Source organism: Microcebus murinus, chromosome 7 (assembly GCF_040939455.1).
Source record: "Microcebus murinus isolate Inina chromosome 7, M.murinus_Inina_mat1.0, whole genome shotgun sequence".
Taxonomy (NCBI): domain Eukaryota; kingdom Metazoa; phylum Chordata; class Mammalia; order Primates; family Cheirogaleidae; genus Microcebus; species Microcebus murinus.
The window spans coordinates 28,795,929-28,822,866 of NC_134110.1; the positions used below are offsets into that span (position 1 = coordinate 28,795,929).

The 26,938-nt window shown below is 40.3% G+C and overlaps 1 protein-coding gene across 2 annotated transcripts in view; it reads left to right on the top strand.

Moving 5' to 3' along the window:
• The window catches only part of TRAPPC9 (trafficking protein particle complex subunit 9), a 609,198-nt gene that overhangs the window by 79,356 nt on the left and 502,904 nt on the right, over positions 1-26,938 (top strand). For both annotated transcript variants that reach the window (XM_076004998.1, XM_076004999.1), the window contains one exon: positions 19,930-20,056. In XM_076004998.1, coding sequence (XP_075861113.1) covers positions 19,930-20,056 — 127 coding nt within the window. The remainder of the gene's footprint in view (positions 1-19,929; positions 20,057-26,938) is intronic.

Consider the following 26,938-nt stretch of genomic DNA (forward strand, 5'->3'; position numbering starts at 1 on the left):
TAATACTGTGGTGAACATCTTTAGGCCTTTGGCATTTTTAGCAGGAGAGATTTTGTCAGGAGAGGGCTTATTGGTCAGCCATTTTGAACGTTTTATTGCTGTTGGAACATATTGCCAAATTGCCTTTTCAAAGGATGCACTAATTATACAGCCGGCAGCAGTGCTGCTAATTCAGTAAGGATAGAATGTTGCCTTGTTGTTTTAATTTGTATTTTCTTGGTAACTTGCAAGGTTGGAGTTTTTTCAATGTGTTTGTTTATTGTATCTCTTTTATGGGAAACTCCGTTACAGTCTTCTGATTGCGTTCTTGTCTCTCGCCTCATTTGAGTCTCACTGAAACTTCACTGGGGTTTGGTGGGGCAGGTAGTGTCCTGGCCGTAGTGCTGGAGAGATACCTAATGTTTTGAAATGCTAAGTAGTTTGCCCAAAGTCGTCCAGATGTTCAGCCCTGAGTGACAGAACACACTGGTACTTCTAGCCTTCCATCCCCTAACAGAGGGGCAGCACTTGCCATGATGCCTCTTGACAGAGGTGTTTTTGTTCAGTGGCCAAACGAGTGAATGCCTTTCCTATAGCAGTTTGAGCTGCTGATGGCGTGTTCATGATGGCACCGTGCTACTACCACCTACTGGTAGGGGTGGTGATAAGTGTTTACATTTCTTTGAGGGAAAAAATATTCATTGGTCTTGGGAACAATTTCAAAACAGCCCCTGATGCATAAAGGCTTTGCTTATGGAAAAGGAATAAGTACTACCTTACGATAAATCTATAAAAATTTCTGTATCAGTCGGAGTTTGAGAGTCACCTATACATACTGTTAAGGAGAAATTACTCTGACACTTGTTTACATGGTGAGGAAGACTTTATTTAAGACTGTTGCAGTAGGGATCACTTATATTGCAATAGAGGAGAAATATTGAACTCAGTTCCAAATACAACAAGGACAAGCAGGATTTAATGAGCAGAGTGAGGAAGTCAGTGGAAAATCACTAAGAGGAGACATCAAGGCTTGGGGCATTCTAGCTAAACTCTAGCAGGGATATTAAGGGTGGGGGAATTATTGCTAAGCTCACTTCACAGGATTATTGCTAAAACTGGGCTAGGAAAGCTGAGGACAGGGCTCAAGGATAGGCCTAATCGGAAAGAGGGCTCACGGGAGCCTGTCTAAGGATAGATCAAGGAGAGAGTCATCAGTACATACGGAGACACATTTGCACACTGTTCCTTACTGTTATGTACCTATATGTACTGTTCTTATTAGATACATATACATACTATTATATGCATATACATACTGTTCCTTATGGGATACAGACTTGTGTTCTTGTGGGAGTGGCTTCCTGGGCTGTGTGAAGCAGTTGTTCCTGTGTCTACTGCTGGATCCTGAAGGCCTGTGGCAGACAGTTGGACAGGGAAGGTGGGAGAATCAAGGACAAGCTGGAGCTGGAGAGGCTGAGCTGGACGCCATGGGGCTGGTCTGGAACCAATGCCAGTTTCTGCTCACCTCCCAGCCTCCAGCTCTGACGGCGGGGCTCCTGGAGGAGAGGCTAGCACCCTTTGATTCTGCATTAAACACACATGGCCCAGGAGCCAGAGGAGCCGTGGTGGGCACTGCACCGTGTGGGTGAGTGTGCCCCGTACTGAGCTAGGCACAGAGGCAGCCTCAGCCCCTGCCTTCCAGATCTCATGCAGCGTGCTGAATCAGCCGCACAGGGAAGGGTCCTAAGAAGTATCATTCCAGCTTAGTTAAGTGGACACATGGTGAAGATTTTAATTTCTGGTGTGAATCTCAAGTCCACTTTCAGGGAACAGGAGCTAAATCTCCATAATAAAAAAGCAGTTATTTTTCTTGCATCTTTCTGTAGCATATTTGATATTTTACTTATTTTTTAACACCTGGAACAACTTTTTGTTTTGTTTTCTCTTTGACAAGTACATACTTATGGGTTAGATGGGTTAGAAAGGAATATTACTAATGATTCTTCTCTTCCTCCTTTTCTACCCTCCTCCTTGGATTGAAAATGTTGATCTGATATTATACGATACTTGCTGAATGAGAATGAATTGTATAGTGAAGAGAATAAGAAAAAACAGACTTAACTAATTCCTTTAAAAATCATGGTCTTATCTGCCATCGAATGTTTATAGCAGCACAATTCACAATTGCAAAGATGTGGAAACAACTCAAGTGCCCATCAATACATGAGTGGATTAATAAAATGTGGTATATGTATACCATGGAGTACTATTCAGCTTTAAGAAACAATGGTGATATAGCACCTCTTGTATTTTCCTGGATAGAGCTGGAACACATTCTACTAAGTAAAAATGGAAAAATAAGCACCACATGTACTCACCATCAGATTGGTTTCACTGATCATCACCTAAGTGGACATATAGGAATAACATTTATCAGGCATAAGGCAGATGGGAGTGGGGAGGAGGGGATGGGTGTATACATACATAATGAGTGCGATGTGCACCGTCTGGGGGATGGACACGCTTAAAGATCTGATGGGGGGAAGGTGGGAGGGGGAAGGGCAACATATGTAACTTAAACATTTGTACCCCCATAATATGCAGAAATAAAAAAAATCTTGGTCTTTACAAGTAAAATAGAGGTGTTTGAGCTGTGAGTGTGATTATAGTAGACCCTTAGGACTCACAAAGGATGCATTTTGAGGGTTGTAGGAGCGCTGTTCAGATAAGGGACAAGGTGGATAAATGACATTTACACAGGAGAGACTCTGTCTACTTCCTTTCCACAAATGATTATTGGTCATCTCTCATAAGATGGGTACTATGCTAGATACAAGCAGTATGAGAGGAGTGTAGTTTATCCAGGAGGGACTGGCTTGGATTCTTTTGGACCAGGGAAACAGTTAAATGGGAAGCCAAGGTTTGCTGCCTTTCATGCCCATCCCTAGCCCTCCCTCAGGCAAGGTACTGCAGGGTTTTTAGATGTTTTAGGTTCCTTAGGTAGAAGGCTCAATTTAAATTTGTTACCATCCTACCTTGGATGTTTGAGCATGGATTTGAAGGTGGGGAGACCTGGCCAGGGATGCTAGGATGACCACTTACTGCTTCCGTTTCCTTAATACTCCCAATCCCTTAGGGCCCTTTGGGTTGTCCCTTTGAGCTTGTCCCTGGGGCTATTCAAAATCCCCAGCTCTTTATAAAGGGTGTACTCTCAGGATTTATTACTTACATTTTAAAGAAAATCTTCAGAATTTATGGTGCCAGTTCCAGGGCCCCACTCCGGACCTATCAAGTCAGAATCTCTGGCCCAGGACTCTTTAGTTCATGAGGATCCTGGAGAGGTCAGGACAAGAGGTACGCATGATGGTCTGAGATACAGGCTTTGAGAAGTAGAAATTATTAGTGGAGTATTTTTAACTGAGGCGTTTTCTGAGTCTTCGCCTCTTTCTGAAAACCAGCCCTCTCCTTTCCCCCTCCTTAGTCATTATTTGATTGGTTAAGAAACAAAATGCATAGAATCATCATTGCTACCTTCATCACTTTCCGAGGAATTTCTGCATCCTTTCCTGGCCCTACTTCTGTGGGTTGCAGCATTTCCCAAATCAAATTCATGACATGGGCCCAGTGAGGTTTCTCATGGTTTATAAACTTATATGTATGAAAAGCCATGCAAAACAATACAAGTATGTTACCTTTGGTTATAGATTCAGTGAAATGCTTTTATTGAAAAGAAGGATGCTGAGGCCAGCATGACAGTCTGTGGTCACTGATGCTGTGCGCTGCAGCCCAGCAGTCATCTCTTGTGGGGAGCTCAGGTCGCGAGGCTGCGCTAAACACTGCCAAGTGCAGGACCAAAAGGGTCCGGAGACTCTGCCTCCGTCTCCCACTCCATGCTGCTCTTCACGTACCACAGTTTTGTGAATTGTACTTTTCTGGTCATCTTTTATAATCCTGAGTATTTTAATATGTGTTCTTTACTTTTTTTGAATTTAGGTAAATTATAAAATAATATTGGAAGTAAGAATGCATTATTTTACTAGATTTTTGTATCAGAGGTTATGAGTAAAATAACATGACCATAATTATTGAAAGCCGCGTGTTATATGGACAAAAAAACTAAAATATATGGGGTTTGGGTTTAAGGCCCTGCATGTTGTATTTTGTATTTTGTTCCCATTATGAAGTACATGCAGACTTCACATTTGCGTTTTTGCCCCTTAGCTTCATATAGCAAAGCATAAAGAACTACAATATGCATTAATACTCTGGCCAAAGATGAAAGACTTGATTTTTGTATTGCTAAGGACATATGTAATTTTTTGCTTCCTGTTTTCCATTCCTGACATGCTTTTTCCCCTCTTGTGTTTTTTTCCCAGGTGGTGTATATGTTTTTTTCGGGAGATTTAATTTGATAGATTTCATTTTTCACCTAGGTTGGGGAGAAGGGAAGAAGATATGCATATGAATTGTTGTATTATAAAGAATCCTGGTGGGAGTTCTTCAATATAGGGGTATAATTTGTTTCCATTGCAATTTATACAGTCCCTTTTGTTCAGAAGCAGACAGAAAGGACTGAACAAACCTCAGCAGAAATGAAGAGATGCTTTTGACTTACTTTTAGTTCTATGTCGAAGAGATACATACTGTGTAATACAACATAATAAGTACCTGCTAATAAAATGCATTCTTGGTAGAGAAACCACACATGTAAAATAATGAGGTGAAGAAAAACTATCAGTATGTCAAAATCCCAAATATATTAGTAGATTTACTAATTATGGGAAAATACTAATTTGTGAAGGTTTAGGTCAACCAAAATAGAACATCCCAGAGTGATATCAAAAGGGACCTTTTGCAACTTATTGAAGGATTTAGTCTCTGTACAACAGTGTGGCTACAAATGGTGAGTTTTTTTAAGCAGTGGAGTAGAATCCTGCTTTTCTGTTTACCTGCCCACCATTTGCTGTGCAAAGTGCCACGACACCATTGCCAAGGCTAGACTTTGACATTTTTGTTCTGGCATATGACAACTCATCCTAAGGGATCTGTCTCCCAAGTCTCCCCTTTCTTGCCTGTCCTCCACCCAGATGATAAGGTGGTCTTTCTAAAGCAGGTGTTAATTTGTAGCATTCCTCTGCTCCAGTCATGTCAAAGGCTTCCCATTGCTTGCAGGAATACAGTCTGAATGCCTTCCCTGCTTGTGCAGTGTTGTTTCAGTCTGGACCCAGACCGTCTCCTTAGCTAAGGCAGGAGACCTACATGCTGTTCCCAGAACAGATCCTGTCTGTTCACATCTGTCTGTTTCCTCAACTTCCTGCTACATAGGACGGAGCCCTAACCTCCCTGTCCCCTAATACCTTTCCTTGACACCTTCAGTAGAAAAACATTTTTCTTTCTTTCCAAAACTTCCCCCTACATGTATAATATGTAACAGTGTTTATCACATTGCATATTAATTTTTAGTTTTCCTGTGTGTGGACTGCTTATGCAAAGGCTGGACAGCTGGAATTGAGTTTTTTTTTTTTTTTTTTAAACCCTAGCCTTGCACAAAGTCTGGCTCATAGAGGCTCAATAAATGCTTGTTAAATCAAATCGCCTTGTTTTTCTCTGGGATTGTCTCCTCATCAGTAACATGAGCATTAATACCTATCTTGCTGTGCTGTTGTGAGGATTAGAGACAATGTATACAAGAGCCTGAAGCATAATGTGTGCTCAGTAAATAGAAATTGCTGTTTATATTGATTCGTTTGTGACTTCCAGAAGAGTGTTTAAACATATGCTGTTCTTAAACTGAAGAGGCTTACAATTTTCTATTTTGATGATGTATGCATCTCATTCATGGGTAGTTGAGTGACCTTGGACCAGATGCTGAATGTCCCTGGGCCTGGGCTGTTGAGTGTGTAGAAGGGGGACACAGATACTTTACTTTGGCAGAGGAGTATAGGGGCTATGATCTTTGGACTCAGACACAGCTGGGTTTGCAGCTCTCCTGCTTATTAAATGTGACCATTGACAATTTACTGACAAAAGTAAGCCTGGTTTTCAACTGTAAAATTAAGAGGATAGTGCCTGGTTAGCTGAAGGATTATAAAAAATAATGTGTATCAACTTCTTGGCATAGCACCTGCAACAGTAGAGGCTCAGGGAGAGTTGGCACCTTCACTTCCTTTCCCTGCTTGACGGGCGGCCGTTTTCCCCTGACGATGCTGCACAGCCCTTTCTACCTTCAACGTCTGCATGTCTTTAAGCTTTTAGTCGGTATTATCAGAAGTTCTAGGAGAGGGTAACCAGCCGATAGTATAAAAAGATAGCTTTTCAGCAGGATTTTAGTGAGGTGGGAACAGATGGGGGAACTTTTATTTTTGGCTGTGTCTGACTCTACTCTTTATGTGACCAATTTTGTTTAAAAAATGTTTATCTCAGTGGTATGCTGCAGGTACTGGTTTATTGCTAAGTGTGACTCCAGTGATCAAAATGTAGGCGTCTCTGTATCAGGAATGTGTGAGAGTAAGATAAGCAGAATTTCTGATTATTGAATTCAAGCTAAAATGAAGTGGTAGGGTTTTCACAGGGAAGTACTGAATCTGAAAATTGGAATCAACTGGAAAAGGTCATGCCGGCTTTATAGACCAGGACTGTGGGTCTTTCTCAGGGTTTGGCGTGGTTTTTCTGGACAGAGAAAGGGATAAGGAGTTGGGTGGAGAGGTTTTACTGGTAGTCTGCCTTTCCATGTGTGACCTTTTCTTCTCTCTGGTCTTTAGTTTCCTCCTTGATAAAAAACAAAATGTAGAAATTAGACTAAGTGATCACTTGTATATGTTCATTCATTTGTCAGATAGCTCTGTATTAGATACAAATCTAGGATTTGATTTAGAATTTTGAATCTATTAATATTTTCTGTCACATCAATGAGAGGAGTTGAAGATATACTGTAAAAACTTACAGAGCACCAAAGAGGACACCTAACCTGGAATAGTTACAACAGTTGCTTTCAAGCTTTTTTTGATCGTCACCTATAGCAGGGAGTACATAGTTTGTGTAAAACCAAGCGTTTCATGCAATGACATCTGTTCTTGCTCTGCGTGGTATATTTATTAGCCTGCTAACTGCAACAAAGTGCTGTAACAAAGTGCCACTCAATGGGCGGCTTCCACAGCAGACATTTATTTCTCACAGTTCTGGAGGCCAGAAGTCTGAGATCAAGGTGTCAGAAGAGTTGGTTTCCTTTGAGGCCTTTATCCCCGGCCTGTAGATGGCTGTTGTCTTGATGGGTCTTCACATGGTCTTTCCTCTGTGTGTGTCTGTGTCCTGATCTCCTCTTCTTATAAGGACACCAGTCAGATTAGGGCCCGCCCATAAGTTACCTTAATTGTCTCTTTATATAACCTGTCTCCACATATGGCCACGTTCTGAGGTACTGGGGGTTAAGACTTCGACATAGGAATTTGGGGGAACACAATTCAAGCCCTAACATGTACCGTGATCCGTCCTGTCCACTCTATCCCATCCCATCCCATGGGATGCTGTTCACTCCCCGCTAAATTGATTTATGACCGTCAGAGAGGTCACAGTAGCATCGTAGGTTATGCACTTGGATTGCTCTTTCAGAAGTGATAATGGAATTGGCATATTTGAAGTCAGTCAGCTGAATACCTCCCCAGTGTCTCTTGTGACCAGTGGTCCATATTTGTTAAGTCTGTTTATACATATGGTGTATGAACAGAATACAGTTAGTTGGCTCATGTAGCCATTAAATCTTGCTAGTTTCCTGCTTCAGTGATCTGAGAGAGAAGAAGGTGGCATCAGTTCAGGCTTTTCTGGATATCAGTTTAAAAAAGAGATTGATTTTAATTCAAATTCATAATATTTATTTAGCAACTTCTAAGTGGAAGGGACTTATTTTAGGGGAAGAAACGGCATATCTGTTAGTAAAATAAAATACAGAGACTCTCTTTAAAATGTTTAGAGTTTATCTCCTCTCTGACTGTGTACAAGTAACCCCCCTTTTCAGCGGAGCAGACTGTGTACTAAGTGCATGGGGGTCTGGCCCGATCTTGGAGTCTGTCCAAGAACACCTACCGCAGACTGCAGGATGCCAGGCTTTGGCTGTTTATGAGCAGCAGTTAGGGTCCAAGGATTTGTCTCTCAAAAGATTAAATGAGACACTCCATACTATCCCAGTTACTACTAACTGCCTCCTTTACCTCCTGTCTCCAGCTCCTTGTTCCTACAGCAAGCCTCGCAGCACCACTGTGTGCTGAGTGCTTACCATATGCCTGGCGCCTACAGCTCCACTTGGCACCCAAGCAGCCCATTGTGCCGATGAGTAAGCGGGCTCAGGACAGGTATGTCTGCTGCCCACACCTGAGCACCATGTGGCAGAGCAAGAGGGGTGTTTGCGTATGGATCTGCAAGGCTTGGATTCATGTGCTCTCCTCTCTGATTTTTCCTCTCTCTTGCCGATGGCCTTGTTCTCAGCCTGAGCTTTCAGTGTCTGCATTCCAGATTGATGGGTCCTGATCCTCTCTCATTCTGTGGCTCATGTCACAATCCTGGCCTGCTGAAACTTGATTAATTAATTTTCTCTCTTGCCCAGCCAATATTTATCTTCTGAACTCTTCCTGTTCTGTCTTTCCTCAGATGCAAAACCTTTAAGATACAGAGAAAAATATGACCAGCTTTTGCCTTAAGAGGGTTTCTGGGTCCTGAGAGTCTGTATGACAATGGTTGTTAGGCACCTTCTGTATGCTGGGCCCTGGTGTGTGTGTGCCTTTACACGTATGAACTACTTTATTCCTCATAGTTGCTTGATGAGGGTAGCTACTATTATCAGGCTTATATTATGGGGAGGAAATTGAGGCATGCCGAGAGTAGCTAACATGTCCCTGGCCTCCTAGGTGGTGTTTGGAAGAACAGGGATTACAGCCTGGTCGTCTGGCTCTGCAGCACCTGCGATGCCTGCTGTCCACAGTGTCTCCAGCAGGCTACGTGCACTCACTAAACGTTGGATCCCATTGTCTGAGGCTGACAAGGAGCTGAGCCCACTGCAGGGTGTGTCAGCCAGCATCGGATACCACACCTCTAGTTTGTTTTGGTCCCAAGGAGGTTATCTATCAACTTAGTTACAGGTATCATTTGTTTGTAAGACAAGGATTGGATGAGATAGAGCATGTCAGATTTAATTCGTTCAGCTACTCCTTCATTTCGTCACCAGCTTATTACTTTGCTACTCAGCCCAAAGAAAATACATTAAAAGTTTGCCATTCATTAGTGTCCAAGCTGATGGGAACTTGGGCTGAGTAAGATTGTGCTTTACTGGGGCCTTGATTTTGATGAGATGGGCCCTCAACCTCTCATTTTACTAGATTCCTTGAGGGTAGGGAAGGGCAGGAAATGAAAGAAGTGCTGCATTTTCCAGATATTTCCAGTGGCCCTCAGTTTCGACATTGCCTTTCTCCGACTCTCAGTTCGTATCGGCTCTCTCATTTGCTGCAAAGCAGAGAGCAGTGTAGCCAGAGGCAGTCCAGGATTGGGGACCCTCAGCTGGAGTGCAGCCACATCTGGGAACAGTAGAATATCTGTTGAACAAAATCTTTTTTTTTTTTGTATTATATTATAACTTGTGATAGTTATATCATAAAATCAAAAAGATCTTTTACTTTAATTGCTAAGTACTGTCACCTCAGGAGTGTGACACAGAAATATGTTTGTTTCACTCACATACTTCTCCTTGGGGAGGAAAACTGAACAGCTTGGAAAAGAGTTTTGGTTTTAAAAAATTATGAAATTTGTTATACATGAAAAACAATGACTTGAGTTATAGGGATAACGTTATTAAAAACCAGAAATTACAAAGTGGGTCCATTAGGGCATACGTTTGAAAAACTGATGATTCATGGGCATTTATGAGTAAAGCTCTTGGTATATTCAAAATATACTTTCTTTAACAAAAATTTGCTCATGATTTTACATAGTTTTACTTCCATTCCTGACCTCTGAGCTTCAGTTTCCAAATGAAGTCTGGGTTGTCTCCTGAATGTCTCATAGGATCCTAAATTTACCATAGCCGCAGGTGAATAAAAATATTCATTATCTTTTCTTCTCATGTTTCCTATTTGAGTTAAAGGTGCCACCATTTTCTTAGTCTTGGTCATGTATATTTTGGAGTCATCCTCAAATTGTCCTACCTATCCTAGATCCTATTAATTGCTTGCAGTGTCCATTCTAATGCTTGGGTTTATTTCATACAGGATGATTCTTCTCCCTTCCACAATCATGGCCCTGGTTCAGACTTTCAACATCTACAACTTGGATTAGCATGGTAGAGTCTCAACATCATGTCCTGTTTTCTGATTTTGCTCCTTCCAATCTGTTCTCATTGAAGCCAGAATTATCTTCTTAGAACATGTGCTCAGTCACATTCTGTTCCTTAAGAACCTGCAGTGATTACCCTCATCTGTCTAGTAAAGTCTCAACCATTCATAATTTTTTGTTTGTTTGTTTTTGAGACAGAATCTCACTCTGTTGCCCAGGCTAGAGTGCCGTGGCGTCAGCCTAGCTCACAGCAACCTCAAACTCCTGGGCTCAGGCGATCCTTCTGCCTCAGCCTCCCGAGTAGCTGGGACTACAGGCATGTGCCACCATGCCCGGCTAATTGTTTCTATATATTTTTAGTTGGGCAATTAATTTCTTTCTATTTTTAGTAGAGACGGGGTCTCACTCTTGCTCAGGCTGGTCAAGCATTCATAATTTGATTCAAATAATTTTTTAGCCTAATTCCATACTTTATCTACACAATCCATTTCATATACACTGGGCATTTTTTGCTCTTTAAGTGTATCATATGGTTTCCATACTATTCCAATCATTTCATGCTCTGTCCTTGTACTTCCCCTATTTTCTCTGTTATTAAGAAGTTAATAATTTCTTCCTTTTCACTGCCTTATTATCTTGGTTAGGTCTCAATTCAGCATCATTTCATTATATGCTAAGAGAATTTACCTATCCAATTAATTCCCTCACTAGATTATAGACTCCTAGGGACAGCAACCACGTCTTATTTACCTTTTATCATTTTGGGCAATGCTTTTACCTAGAAGGTAGTCAATACAGGTGGAACTGATTTAATTTAACATTGCCTTTCCTCAATTATTTTCTAAAATGTATTAACTGAGACTCCACCAGGCATAGAATGAGACAAAGGAATTAACATGATTATACTGTTGTCCTTGAAGAGATGGGAATCCAGTTGAATGATTTAAGATAGGGATCTTTCTTGTACAGGGTGGATGTTCAGTATTTGTTGTCAAATGAATGTTGAGTGAAATGTGAAATAGCTTTAGGAGAAAGGGAGATGGCTGAGCATATTCCAAATGAGAGACTGTGGTGGGGAAGTGGCAGACATATACCGAACTAGGTATAAGATCTTTCTAAGCTTCCATCTCCTCATCTGTAAAATAGGGATAACAATGGCACTTATTTTGTAAGGTTTTTGGGGACCATTTAATGCAGTAAATATGTAAAGTTCTTGGTATAGTGCCTGGCTTATAGTAAGTCCTCATTAAATGTCATTGCTGTTGTGGCTGTTGTTTGTAAGCATGCCAAGAACATGTGTGTACTAGGAAAGACTGTAAATGTCCTTACTTTAAACTTCACCTTTGTGAAAATGAAGGAACCTCAAAGTTTCCTTTCTCTACTGACATTTTATGATACTATGTTCTTCACTCAAATGGAGCATTTATAAACAAACCCTGATTTTTCCTTAGAAAACTTTTTAAAAAATTTAATTTTAAGCATTTTAAAAAGTTTTCATTATATAAATAATATATATTCCTTTCAGAAATTTTGGAAAACATAAAGAGATAGGAAAAATTATGTGTAATCCTGCATAGGCAAGCACTGTTAGATTATAATGTATTTCTTTTGTATTATAGTCTATTTTTTTTTAGTTGGATTCATTTTTTTAAACTGAGTTTATTTTGTAAATATTTTATATTCCTAATTTTCCATATAACAGACATTTTCCATATTATTTCAGACTCTTTGTGAATGCCATTTTTAATGATTGCATAAATTTGCATTATGTTACTGTATCATAGCATTATTTTCTAGTTGGATATGCAGATTCTAATTACTTATCAAGTCTTTATTCTTTTATTTAAAAAAAACTTTAAAAATTTGTTTTATTATTATTTTCAATTGACATAATTGTACATATTTATGGGGTACAGAGTGATGTTTCAATACATATGTACAATATGTAATAATCAAACCATGGTAATTTGCAAATCTATCACTTAAAACATTTATCATTTCTTTGTGTTGGGAAATTCAAGATCCTTTATTCTCCCTATTTGAAAATATACAAAAATTGTTGCTAACCATAGTCACCCTACTATGCGTTCGGATACCAGAACTTATTTCTAACTATCTAACTATAACATTGTACCAATTAGCCAACCTCTCCCCGTCCCCCTTCCCCCACACCCTCCCCAGCCTCTGGTAACCTCGATTCTACTCTCTGCTTCTGTAAGATCAACTTTTTAAAATCCCACACATGAAGGAGATCATGTGATATTTGTGTTTCTGTACCTGGTTTATTTCACTTAACATGATGCCCTCCAGGTTCATCCATGTTGCCACAAATGACAAGATTTCATTCTTTTTATGGCTGAACAGTATTCTACTGTGTATATATATCACATTGTCTTTATCCATTCATCTGTTGATGGGCACTTAAGTTGATTCAATATCTTGGGTCTTGTGAATAGTGCTACGGAAGACATGGGAGTGCATGTATCTCTTCTACATACTGACTTCCTTTCCTTTGGATAGATGCCCAGTAGTGGGAATGCTTGATCATGGGATAGCTCTATTTTTAGTTTTTTGAGGAAGCTTCATAGTGTTTTCCATAATGCTGTACGCATTTACATTCCCATCATTGGTATATGAGTTCCTCTTTCTCACATCCCTGCCAGAATTTGATAATTTTTGTCTCTTTGATAACAGCCATACTAACTGGGGTAAGATAATATCTCAGTGTAGTTTTGAGCTACATTTCCTTGATGATTATTGATGTTAAACATTATTTCATACACCTGTTAGTTATTTGTATATCATCTTTTGAGGAATGTCTATTCAGATAATTTGCCCATTTTTAGATTGGATTATTTGGGGTTTTTTGCTGTTGAGTTTCTTATATATTCTGGTTATTAATCCAGAATTAATGTTGGATGGATAGTTTGCATATGTTTTCTCCCTTTGTGTAGATTGTCTCTTCGCTCTGTTGATTGTTTCCTTTGCTGTGCAGAAGCTTTTTAGTTTGATATAATCCTATTTGTCTATTTTTGCTTTTGTTGACTTTTGAGGTCTTACTCATAAAATCTTTGTCCAAGTTAATGTCCTGGAGCATTTCCCCTGTGCTTTCTCCTAGTAGTTTAATAGTTTCGTGCCTTGCATTTAAGTCTTTAATCCATTTTGAGTTGATTTTTGTATGCGATGAGAGATAGCTGTCTAGTTTCATTCTTCTGCATATGGATATCCAACACTATACTGAAGAGACTGTCTTTTCTCCAATAAATGTTCTTAGTGCTTTTGTTGAAAATCAGTAGACTATAAATAGGTGGCTTTATTTGGGAGTTCTGTATTCTGTTTCATGGTTTATGTGTGTGTGTTTATGTCAATCCCATGCTGTTTTGGTTGCTATAGTTTTGTAGTATATTTTGAAGTCAGGTAATGTGATGCCTCCAGCTTTGTTCTTTTTGCTCAGGATTGCTTTGGCTATTTAGGGTTTTTTTTTGTGGTTACACATGAATTTTAGGATTGCTTTTTCTATTTCTGTAAAGAATGTCATTGGTATTTTAATAGTGATTGCATTGAATCTATAGATCACTTTGGGTAGCACAGTCATTATTCTTAAGATAATTTCTTCTTCAGAGCTCTAGAGATGTTTACAGTTTACAGGTAGTGCTTTAAATGGATGTTTATATAATAAGTTGATAGCTTAACATAATTGCCTTTCATTTTGGTAGGACATGTTTATAAACTTGGAAGGAGCAAGGGAAAATATTTATAATAATAATTTCCTGGTATACTTGAATGATTGCTTATCAGGGACTCCAACCTGGCACTAGGTAAATTAAGTGAAGAACAATTATGAAGAATTGCTGATGGGAGGCAGTTAATGTGGCTTACTGCAAATTTATCTAAGTTAATCAGTGTTCTGTTAAGGAAAAGGCTTGTTTTCATGCTATATGATAGGTCATCTTCGATATCTCCTGGTTTGTCATATCATTAATCTTTATGGTGGTGGCACATGACTTTTTCAACTTTCGTAGTTGGGGATCATTATACTACCTGGTTTTGTTTGCAGAATGAAGAAAAGCTGAGTTGATTTTTCTTGCTAATGTAAGATGCTTAACTTGCTGGGCATGTGGATTGGCTGTTTCAGAATATCTGTTTTCTTCTTTAATTTTAAATATTGGGACAATCTGGGTGGGCAGTGTTACAAAATGAAAAAAGCAAAAAGTTTGAACTCATAGTTCTGAGTTTGAATATAATTTAGCCACTTACTACCTCAATAGCCCCAGGAAAGTAATGTGACCTTTCCAAACCTCAAAGTCTCCATCTGTAAAGTGGGCACAATATCACCCAAGGAAGTTGCTTTGTATGGTAAAAAGAGCACTAGATTTGAAAGGCCTGGGCTCAGCCTTGCTCACTAGCAATGTGACCTCAGAAAAGATTTATAAAATGTTTGATCTTCAGTTTTCTCATCCCTACAATGGGGCTAATGATGATACTTACTCATTGCGTGAATGTAAATATTAGGTAAGACAATGCAGGTGAGGCCCCAAATGGAGTGCCTGCTTTTTAAGCTACTGCCTGTGTGCACTTTAAATCTCTCACTTTTCCAGTTCCTGCTCTGTAGCTGTTGGGTTCCTACACCTACTAAAGTTTCTTTTGAAGATTATACATGACCACTTAACTCCCATGTGTGGTGATCCTAACTGACCTTTCTTTCATATTCACCTTCATTTCTTGTCTTTCCAGAAAATATAATCTTTTAGCCTCCTGAGTCTCATCTGGGACCTCTAGCATTCTTGTCACATTTATTTACTGGTTCATCCTTTTCTCACTGCCCTTTGCCTCTGTGTTCCCCAGAATGTCCTTAGGCCCTGCATTTTCATTTGTCTTTGTCACAATCTACCTAGGAAGCGCTGCCTTTGCTGATTCCGTGGTACTCAGAAGTCCGCCTGTGTTCAATGTACTTTCCTGAGCACTGATTAGAGTCTTTGGGGTCTCTTTATCCTCTGTGTGGTCCCCGTGTGTGTGTGTCTGAGCAGGTGTCTTTGGTTGAGACTACCCTTCCCTACCTCTTACCCTAGCTTCTGTCTTGGCCAGTGGCTCTGCCTCACCTGGTCCCCAAAGCACCTCTGGATCTTCAGGACCTTGTACCACATCTGGCACAAGCCATGTGTCAACAATTGATTGTGTAAATTTTTTTTTTAGATTTATACCTAAGTATCTACCTTTTTTTTGAGCTTGTAAATGATATTTTTTATTTTAAATTATTTTTTCATTTTTTTTATTGTGGTAAGATGTATACAACATAAAATTTACCATTTTAACCATTTTAAGTATACAATTCAGTGGTATTGAGTATATTCATAATGTGCATCCATCACGACTCTCTGTTGCTAGAACTTATGCATCGTTCCAAACTGAAGATCTGGACCCACTAAACAATAATTCTCATTCTCCCTCCCCATAACTCCTGGCAACTAGCATTCTACTTTTTGTCTCTATGAATTTGCCTATTTTAGGTATCTCATTTAAGTGAAAAATCATATAATATTTGATCTTTTGTGTCTGGCTTATTTTACTTAGCATAATGCTTTAAGATTCATCCATATTGTAGCATTTATCAAAATTTCATTTCTTTTTAGGGCTGAATAGTGTTCCATTGTATGGATATACCACATTTTATCTATTCACCTGTTGGTTTGGGTTGTTTCTACCTTTCTGCTATTGTGAATAATGCTGCTATGCACATTGTATAGGGATCTGTTTTCATTTTTTGGGGGGTCTGTTTGTAGGAGTAGAATTGCTAGATCATATGATTCTATGCTTGACTTTTTGAGAACTGCCAAACTGTTTTGCACAGCAGATGCACAATTGCACATTCCTTCGAGCAGTGCATGAGAGTCACGTGGTTGCTTTTTGCATCTTTCTGTCATGTTTCTTGCCTGTAACCAAAAGAGAAAGTAAGTAATGCACAAACTTGATGACCTAGAAGAAATGGATAAATTCCTGGACACTTACAGCATATCAAGATTGAATCAAGAAGAAATAGAAAATCTGAACCGACCAATAACAAGTGAGGAAATTGAATCCATAATAAAATGTCTTCTATTAAAGAAAAGCTGGGGCCTGATGGCTTCACTGCTGAATTTTGACAAAACAGCTAAAGAAGAACCAATACCAATTCTTCTCAAGTATTCCAAAAAAATGAGAAGGTGCAAATACTTCCAAACTCATTCTGTAAAGCCAGTATTTATTATATGATATACCAAAACCAGACAAAGATACAATAAAAAATAAAACTACAGACCAGTATCCCTGATGAACATAGATACAAAATTTCTTAACAAAATACTAACAAACTGAATTCAACAACAAATCAAAAGATCATACACTATTATCAGGTGGGATTCATCACAGAGATGCAAGGTTCACTATAACTGTGATACATTACATCAACAGAATGAAGGACAAAAACCATTTGGTCATTTCTATGGACAAGATTTGCCATCCCTTCATGATAAAAAACTCTCAACAAATTAAGTGTAGAAGGAACGTATCTCAATACAGTAGAGGCCATATATGGCAAACTCACAATTAACATCATACTGAACAGTGAAAAGTTGAAAGCTTTTCTTCTACAATTTGGATTTTTTATTTTTTGTAGAGACAGAGGTCTAGCTGTGTTACCCAGGCTGGTCTTGAATTTTTAGTCAGAAGCAGTCCTCCCACCTCAACTTCCCAAAGTCCTGGAATTATAGGCATGAGCCACTGCACCTGGTCACTGCTTGAAGTTGGTAGGGCAACAATCCTCCACTCAGTAAATAAAGGGAAAGATTCTATCATTTATGACTATCCTGTCTGTATCATCTGTGTCAGGATGATACAGATGATACAACCCCAAAGGGTTGATGAGGGGAAAAAAACCTTCCTTTTAGATAAATTCTGGGTTATAAGTGCAGAGAAGTTAGAGAATTAGAAAATCAACAGTTTGTGATCCCTAATGAAATAAGGGATCTGCAAAAATTTGTAGCAGATGCTTAAATTCACTAGCAGAAAGGTTGGTGGGGACTTTATAATGGATGGGCCATGTTGACAATTGAGCATGAGCATTTAGCTGTGGAAACCCCAATAAAATGACAATGAGATCCCTTGGTAGTGGTGGGAAAGGCAAGGAGCAGTCCATGCTCCTCGTGCCCAAGAACAGCTTCAAGAAGCAGTAGGCACCTCTGCACATGAGTCTGATGACAGCACTGAAGCAGGAGACAGCTGAAAATTACTGTATGAATTGATCATATTTAAGATCTCTGCTCCTGAAGCAGGTGACTGTCCGTTTCCCAAGCCAGCAGAAGATTAGTATTTGACTCCCTGCAGGGTAAAATGAAAGCATACCTGGCTGGGAGTCATGAGGCACAGCTGGAGAGGTGTGCTCTGCTACACTCAAGGGGAATAAGAGTATATTGAGGTACCCCTCCAACATGCCTGGCCTTCCACAGAACTCCAGGAGTGCTCACTGCTAGGCCTTCCTCCCACGTAGGAAATTCCTCCATAGGAAAATGACCAGACCTAAAGCACAAGCATGAGGGTGCCTGAGGATGGCACAGCGAGACCACCTGGTGGTGAAGCCCACCGCTGCTGTGCTCCCCCTTGCTATTCACCATGTACATTATTTTCTCTCTAGAAATGCCATTCAGGGCTTAGCCAAGTAATACACTGTGGTGACTTTTCCTTGTTGGATAACTTTGCAAGTGGCATTAGGTATCACAAATAGATTCCTTTCCTTTATTTTAGCAGCATGAGAGTACATATAGGTGTGGTATAATTCAACTTAATAAGATACCTAAACTGTAAATGCCCTACCTAACATTAGGCAAATTAGATAATTTGCATGATATCAGATGGAGCTCTTAGAGAGATTTTTTTATCTGTGGATTGAAAATGATTTGATTATTTAAATAATTTTTTCATGTGGTAGATTAACTTTATTGTGTTGTATTGAAAAGTAATTCTGGTCACTTTTCTGCCCTCCTACTTCCTAAAGAATGATGCTTGGACACAGAATATTCCTGTGGCAGCAGTTTAACAATGAATATCCCCGTGCCCGAGATCTGTGAAGTCTGTGCCTCGATATTTATTATTTACAGTCACCAGCCTTCCTGGTGCACTTGGCTTCACTTTGCAGCCATTTACTTCTTCTTGGTCCTTCTTCTGCTGTTTCTTTCAGTGCAGCTGTCTGATAATGGTCATAATAGTTATAATCATTTCAATTTAGCCAGTGCTTATTTCTACCAGTCATTATTTTTTAATGCATTATCTCATTTATCCTTAGTAATTCCTTATATAGGCACTACTCTTACTGCAGGAAAACAAGACTGAAAGGTTTGAAGAGCTTCCCCTAAAGAGGTAGCATGACAGGGAAAGACCAAAGCATTTGTTGGAGTCTGGGTCTAACCTTATTGCTCTGGGTCTCGTCCCTGGTGATCCTCTGCTGCTTTTTTCTTCTGGACCTCTTTCCCTTTAGCAGTGACTTTGGTGTTCTACAAAGGAAATAGATTCCTGAAGGAGTGAACTCCCTAATCCCCAATAGTAATTGTAATACTTTTCTTTTCTTTTATTTTTTTGAGACAGGGTTTAACCTTGTTGCCTAGGCTGGAGTACATTGGCTTTATCATAGCTCACTACAGCTGTCCTCCCACCTCAGCCTCCCAAGTAGCTGAGACTATAGGTATGCGCCATCATGCTCAGCTAGTTTTTCTATTTTTTGTAGAGATGAGGTTTTGCTCTTACTCAGGCTGGTCTCAAACTCCTGGCCTCAAGTGAACCTTGGTCTGCCAGGTTGCTTAGGATTATAGGCATGAGCCACCACACCTGGCCTCCTTACTTTTCTTAATTCTTTAAAACACTGTAGTGAGAAGACCCCAGACTTAGAGCCAAATACATGATCTTTGACAAGCTGCCTAACTTCTTTCCTTGGTTCCAGGTGTTTCATTTGCAAAATGGGGACAGTAATGGCTGCCTTCCTGAGCTGCTGCATGCTGGGTGCTCTTGAGCTCTTTTGTGCTGTGGACAATCCCGAGCCTGTGAGCACATGTCCAGAGCAGCCATGGACAATCAGCAAACATTATAACCTGCATTCTCTTTTCCTCCCTCTTCATGAAAGGGATGTGGGCTGGGTAGAGAAAAACAGTCTTATCTCAGAGAGCCCTATATTTGCATCAAAATATTGATTTGTAGTTATTTGCCTAAATATCTGTTTGATAGCTAAATTATTAACACAAACTTCTCAGGGACAGGTCCTGGCATTTTTCTTGGTACCTAGTACTTGCTTGAAGAATATCGTTAAGTTATAAAATATACTGATCCTGCAGTCCTGCTTGCTTGCTTGTAATTTGGTAAGGGTTTATTTTCTTGGAAAATGGAAATCTGGAGGATGGTAACTTCATTTCATTTTCATTCACAGGCCCTTAAGTGGAGCAGTTGCTAGCAGTTTCCACATAAGATGAATAGAGCTTCTGCTTTGTTCTTGTCTCTTGTGCTCACTGCCCCTCTACTTATGTCAGAAGATTGGACTATCATGAATTGCTCAAAATAAAACTAAAGCCATTCACTTTTGCTTAACAAACCTTTATTTTGTTTTTATTTTCTCTTCAGAAAAGAAAGATGTGACTCAAAGCTTAGAGAACTATACCTCCAAGTGTCCTGGGACCATGGAGCTCATCACCCTGCCGGGTGGCCTCACCCTGCCCCCGGTTCCCTTCACCAAGCTGCCCATTGTCAGGTGAGTGGGAAAGGCATGTCTCATCCATGGAGGATGAAGAGTGGAGGATGTTTTCATCCACTCTGATCATGAATAGAAATCTTAGAAGAGCTTCTATTTTTGGTTGGCTGTGTGTCTGGTTTATCATCTCATTAAACTTAACAAAAGTCCTATGAAGTGTAAGTATTGTAGAAATGAGAGAATCACAGCCAGTGACATTCTGTAACTGCTGCAGTCCCGTTCCTGTTAAACGGCAGAGCCACATGCAAACCCAGGTCTGCCTGGTTTCGAGGCTCGAGTCATGACTATTGTGTGGTGGTGGGAACCGACCTGACCATACCACTCTTCTCCTTACAAGCTTGCTGTTGTTTCCGTTTTCTTTACTGTCCACCCCCAAAGCACAGGCGTGGGCAGCTCCGTGTACACATGGCGCTTTCCAGCTTTGGTGGCTTTGCTCGTGGCCTGCATCTACCTGGCAGTCGCTGTCCTCTCCTTGACTGTATCTTGTCTAGTGCTCATCCCTGTAGACTCATTCCAAGCCCAGTTTCTAGGAAGACTTTCCTGTTACTGCCTTGGTGAGAAGCAAGCCCCCTGGGTTTCCATGGCACCCATGGTGTTTGCCCCTGTGTGCAGTCCTGGAATTACTTTTCTGTGTGACACTCTCTCCTAACAGATTGTAAGATTGTAGGGTGGAGACCCTTTGGCACCACATGCAAAGTGGGTACCTAAGAAAGGTTTATAAACTAATTTTATGATTTCTGAAAGATTTGTTTAAAGGCTAAAATCAAACAGTTGAAATTTGATATTTTGCTGTTGAGTGCAAGTGCTGTAACCTTAGGATTTGATGTGATGAAGATTCAACTTTAAAACTCTCTTGGCTTGGCTGTGGTTTCCCAGATTCCACTTGGCCTTGTAGTGCAGTGAGCTTTGGGTCACAGGCTGACTGTGTTACATGAACAGGTCACTTAACCTATGGGGATCAGTTTACTTACCTTCCTCCACCACCTGCCAAATTTAGAATGAAAACCCATGGCATTATTATAAGAATTCAGTGAGGTAACATTTACAAGCATGTAGTACAGTGCTTAATAAATGTTAGTTTTCTTTCTCTCTGCATTTCTTAATACTGCCAAATGAAGTGTTTTTGTTGCCAAAGTGAGAATTTTGGGGGGCAGAAAGTAGTGCTGTCCACCAAAGTCCCCTGCAGGTCATACTTGATTTTAAGAAGACGTTCTGAAGGGAACTTATGAGGTCATTCATCAGACAGAGGTGCAAGATTCAGCATCCAAAAGGCTAGGCAGTGGCAGGAGACGTCGTTCTGGCTGCTACCTGGAATGTCTTGGAAGAGACTTGAAGCTCTGTGGTGTGGGGGCCCAGAGGAAGGGTGTAGTCATGCTGTTGTGCACACTGCTTCCTCTTCACTGGTGCAAACTGGAGAAGAAAGGGTTCTCTTTGGGCTTTTCTATAAGTAAGACTTAAAGTGGAATGTATTTGCTTGAGGATTAAGGGCATAATTCATTTTTAAAAAATTAAAGACTAGAAAAGCCTTTCTTAATAATTTTTTATCTGCATCATGACTTGAATCATTCTTAAATTTAGAAAACCTTGCATAATAGGACATTCTGAACCTCACAGAACATTCTGGGCTTTTGATGCTGTATCTAGATCTCTAAGCACTCAGGCCTCTTGTCCGTGAAGCTGGGGAAAATTGGTCCTTGCAGGTCGTCATGGGAACCAAGGAAGAAAAGTACTTGTTCTCCTCACAGAGATAGCAGAAGAGAAACAGCCTGGGTCACTGAGGCAGCCTTGGAGTAGAAGTTAGAGTTCTTGGGTTTATCCTTCACTAGCATGAGACCTTGGGTAAGGATGTAGCATCTTTAAGCTTCATTTTCCCCCATCACTACAGTGGGTATAAAATTGTCCCCTCACAGGGTTCTTGGTTTTGTTTTAGCTGAGCTGTTACATACAAAAGCATGGAGCACAGTGCCTGGCACACGGTAAGCACTCAGTAAATATTAGTTTTCATCTTGGAGACATTTTTACACCTGTTTTTCAAATAGTACATTGATTGAAAAATACTATAATATTAACATTTTCATCCCTTAGCTGTTTAAAAACATTGAACAGATTGGATAAAAGTGTAATAGTGTGACATTTAGGCAACTGCTCTTTGATAAATCTGCTGTGCACATCCTCTTTTTGCAGGGTGGCAATGTGTCCTTTTCACTGACAGTCTAGGTCTTTCTGGCTTGTGTTGCACAGCTCCCCTGTGAACAGCTCACTGCGTCCTGCTTGGTGTCCTGGTGCCACCGCTCTTGCCAGCATGCTCATGGACTACTTTATTTTTTTTAAATTTTTTAATTTCTTCTTTTTAATTTATTTTCTTTTTCTTCTTTTTTTTTTCAGTCCAACTTAACCCTTGTAAAGCATGGACTATTTTTTAAAATCTGATTTTGTATACTACCCACCATCTGTATAGATATGTTTTTATGGTTTTCCGGAGACTTTTAGCTAGAGAAATAAGCCCTGTTTGCCCTGGTGACTTAGTCATTGCGTCATTTGTACCTTGTCTCATTAAAAACTGGAAAGAACTACTGCATGAGATTCAGCGCAGGAAAAAGCTCACAGGGACATTAGCACTATTGGCAAAATGGGAGGGAATTTCTCTAGAAGATTTGGAGTATCTCACAGCCGACTTTGTTCCCTATCACTTACAGAACAAAATCCAATTTGCTTGCTTTGCGTGGCTTACAAGGCCCTCTGTGGCCTGCTCTGTCTCCAGACTTCGACTGTGAGCCGCTTGTTCCCCTGGTCCCACTACCCTCCTTTTCCCTGTGGAAATACTTAGAGTAGGTAAAATGTGTTATTCCTTTGTTCAGGTTTTATCTTCTGCTTGAAATGCCTTTGCTCCCTTACTCTTCCCTATGGTACTTAGTCATCTTTCAGGATTTAGTTCAAGGATTATATTCTCCATAAAGCCTTTTCCTAAGCCACCCAGGTAGAAATGACTATGCTTTCTATATGAGTTAGAAATTATTTCAGCTATAAAGTGCGGAACACCTAATAATGGATAGCCAATGGGAGGTTATTTTCCTTATTTATTGAGAAGCTGGAAACAGGTGGCCTCTCTGCAACTCTGTCTTTACCTCATGATTACCAGATGGCTGCTGCAGCTCCAGGTAACACCGTCCATTCAGGGCAGGAAGGGAGAAGGGATATGTCCAGGGATGAAATTGTGGCACATAGAACTGAAAAGTCTAGGCAGGAATTCAGGTAGGGCTGGAGTCCATGTTCAGATAACCTTGTCAGAACTTGGTTTCTTTCCTTCTTTTAGTTCTGTCTTCTGCAGTTGTTGGCTTTAGTTTCAGGCCCTAGGTGGTATCAGAGTGGCAGCAGCAGCTCCAGACCTTATATCCTCTTCCTATAGTGTCCAGGAAAAGAAAGAAGGTACCTTTTGGCAACACCCGTGAAGGAAAGATGAAACTTTTTTCTCCAAGAGAAAGAATGTCCTCTTGCTTTTCACTGCCTCTCACAGGGTTGTGGACTCAGATCTGAGTCAGTCTCCCCAAACCACATGGCTGAGAAGAGGGCATGTATAGTTTCCCTAAAGCAAAACCTAGGAATTGTTGGGCACAGGAGAAGTGGGAAGTGGATGTCAGGAGGCATCCGACAAGAACTATTACAGTGAATGATGCCCATATTCCACCTACTCTATTGTGTTGCTCCAGACAAAAAGTCCAGTTTTTGGTTTGCAAACTGTAATGCTTATGAGTCAAGATAATGCATTGATTAATAACTGTCCTTTCCAAGTCAGAAAGCATTACTTTGGCAAAGCACCACCTTGAAGTGAGTACGTACTTTATTTTATGAACTGTGTTTGTCCTTCTTGCATTTGTGACACTTCCTGACTCAGATGCCTGATTATATGCTGTTCTTACTAATAAATAGGTCTGTGTTTTTATTTGAAATTAATTTTCATACACAGATAAGTTTGCTTACTTTAATGTGCTTGCCAGATTTGACTTTTGTGCTTTTCTCCTAAGTTTTTGTCATTTGAAAGTATGAAGAATTAGGATAAATGGGATATCCTTGCTCCATAATTCAACTTCTAGCATTTTTCTTTTCCTTTTCTTTTTTTTTTTTTTTTTTTTTGAGACAGAGTCTCGCTTTGTTGCCCAGGCTAGAGTGAGTGCCGTGGCGTCAGCCTAGCTCACAGCAACCTCAAACTCCTGGGCTCGAGTGATCCTTCTGCCTCAGCCTCCCGGGAAGCTGGGACTACAGGCATGCGCCACCATGCCCGGCTAATTTTTTATATATATATCAGTTGGCCAATTAATTTCTTTCTATTTATAGTAGAGACGGGGTCTCGCTCTTGCTCAGGCTGGTTTTGAACTCCTGTTTTCAAAGCAAGATCTTTTTTTCTCCAAAGGTATTCCGTGGGCAATACTTCTAGAATAGACTATATGCTATTTCCTCCTCTAAAATTCTGTCATGATTACATGTGAGGGATACTACTATACAAGAATTTCTTTAGGTTTCAGAAAGGAAGAATGGTAACTAAAATTTATTGATGTGTCTTATTTATTCAGGGCATTAATAAACTCTCCTCATGTAAAATTGAGGAAACCATAGGATTCTGTTCAGTAGTCTTATATTCAAATTCTATATTCTGCAATTAATTGTGTGACTGTGAATGAGGTATTTAACTTCTTTTTGAACTGGGGTTGGTGATACATACCTCCCGTGCATGGATCAGATGAAATATTTGGAAAGTGCTTTGTAAGCAGAAAAGCTCTTTGCAGATATAAGTTCTTATAGAGGCTTAAGGGAGTTTTGCCTTTAATTAGAAGTTAGATTACTCTTCCCAGTTATTACTTTTGTTTGTACATGTTAAGTTAAATCAATTGAATTATGTTCCAACAGGCTTTCAAGAAATGCTGATATATAACTATTTAGTTATTTATTAAAATTCATGTAACCAAAGCCAGAAAGTCTCAGAGCTGAAAATTTGAAGAACGGGGTTATGTTGGCCCAAACATCTTTTTGCTCCCATATTAGTAGGCCATTGTCTTCTCCGGAAACTGAAGATTTTCTTCATACTTCTCAGTTTTGGGGCTGGTGAGCTCTGGTGTGAGAATGGAGCTTCCATGGGAGTTTTTCCTCCTACCTATAGACATGATGTTGGTTTTTAAAATAAAAATGACGATACCAAACCATGGTCAGAAGCTATTGTATTTTGCTTAGTCTTTCTGTGGCGAAGATTTTATCTTTTGGAAAGCAAAGAATTGGTTTTCTTTACTTCATACAACCTAAGTGCCAGGACTGGTCCTCGTTGCCCAGCTGGGGAGCTAGAAGATGTATCTCTGGCCTTTAGGATGCTGCTAGCCTAGTGGGGTCTTAAAACTGTGTTTCACTTGCTGTGCACAAGGGAAGTGCCATGGTGGGGGCTGAGGTGTATGGAGGAAGGGTGTTGGTCCAGTAGGGTGGGGGGAGTAGGTCCTGGAGGAGATACGACTGTAGTTACTTAGGGAGTGCCAGTCTGGGAGGGTCTTCCAGGCACAGAAGGCAGCAAGGGCAGAGAAGCAGGAGGAAGGTGACTTGCATTTGGGGAACATAGAACACCATTGCTTGATGCATCTGCTACTTCCTGTGGCTGGACAAGGAGTGGGAGAGGTGTGGGAACTGAGGCTGGTGAATCTTAGATCTCTGGTCAGGAACTCCATTATCACTTGTCTGATGCACTGGTTGGAGCTCTTCCCATTCATTGCAAGTGATAAGAACTTAACTCACACTAGCTTAGGAAAAATGAAGAGAAAGTTGGTCTCAGGACCTAAGACCTAATAAATGGTCTGACAAAAATGCAGTTTTTAGAACCTCATAGGCTCAGCTTTTCTTTGTGTTGTATCCTGTTCTCTTTCACTGTTGAGGAACTTTCTCCTTGTGATGGGGTAGACCACTCATGACCACAGATAGCTTGGTTCAAATCGTCTCAGACTGGGTCCTTGGAAGAAAAACAGCTGCTATCTCTGGGCATATATGTATAGATGTAGGGAAAGGTCGGTTGGCCTGGCTTTGTATATTCCTGAGCCAGCCAAGTGTAAAGTGCTTACCAGGTACCTATCATCCTCAACAAGGATCTTCTCCTACATGACCATGATGTGACCATCAAAGTTAGCATCTTGACATTGATACATTCCATTGATACTCATAATTTGCACATCCCATTCAGGCTTCCCCAGTAGAAAAGTCCAGTCATGCCCTTTATAACAAAAGCATCCAGGGAAGATGCTCACAGGTAATTTTGTGGCAATGTATCTCTAGTCTCTGTGAGTTGGAACAGTTTTCTTGTCTTTCCTTGACATTCATGACCTTGGCACTTTTGAAGATTACAGGCCAGTTGTTTAGTAGACTATATGGTGTTTCCTCACAATTAGGTTGAAGTCATGCATCCTTGTAGGACTGTCACGAAAATTATGCTCTGTTCCTTTCAATGAGCTCTTCCAGAAGGTACCTGCCTGATCTTAGATTGTCCCAGTATTTGATTGGGGTGGAGTTGGCCAGACTTCTCCACTATAGTTACTCTTTTTCCTTTTGTAAGCATTTTGTGCCCAGGTACTTTTCAAACTATGTAAATATCTCAATCCTCATCAGATTGATTTCCTTCCTTCTTCCCTCCTCCTTCCCTTCCCCCCTCTTTCCTCCCTCTCCCATTACATATTATTATAATGATAAAATCTCTTTTATTGTTATTCTGATGCTCAGGCTGTGCCAGATTTAGCTGGTGGGAACCCTCTCAGATTGGCTCCTGTGTCTTTTGTCATACAACTGTCATTCTTTGTGTATGTCCTCCTCTACTGGCACAGAAACATGCTCTGGGCTTATGTTGTGCTTTCCCTGCTCCCA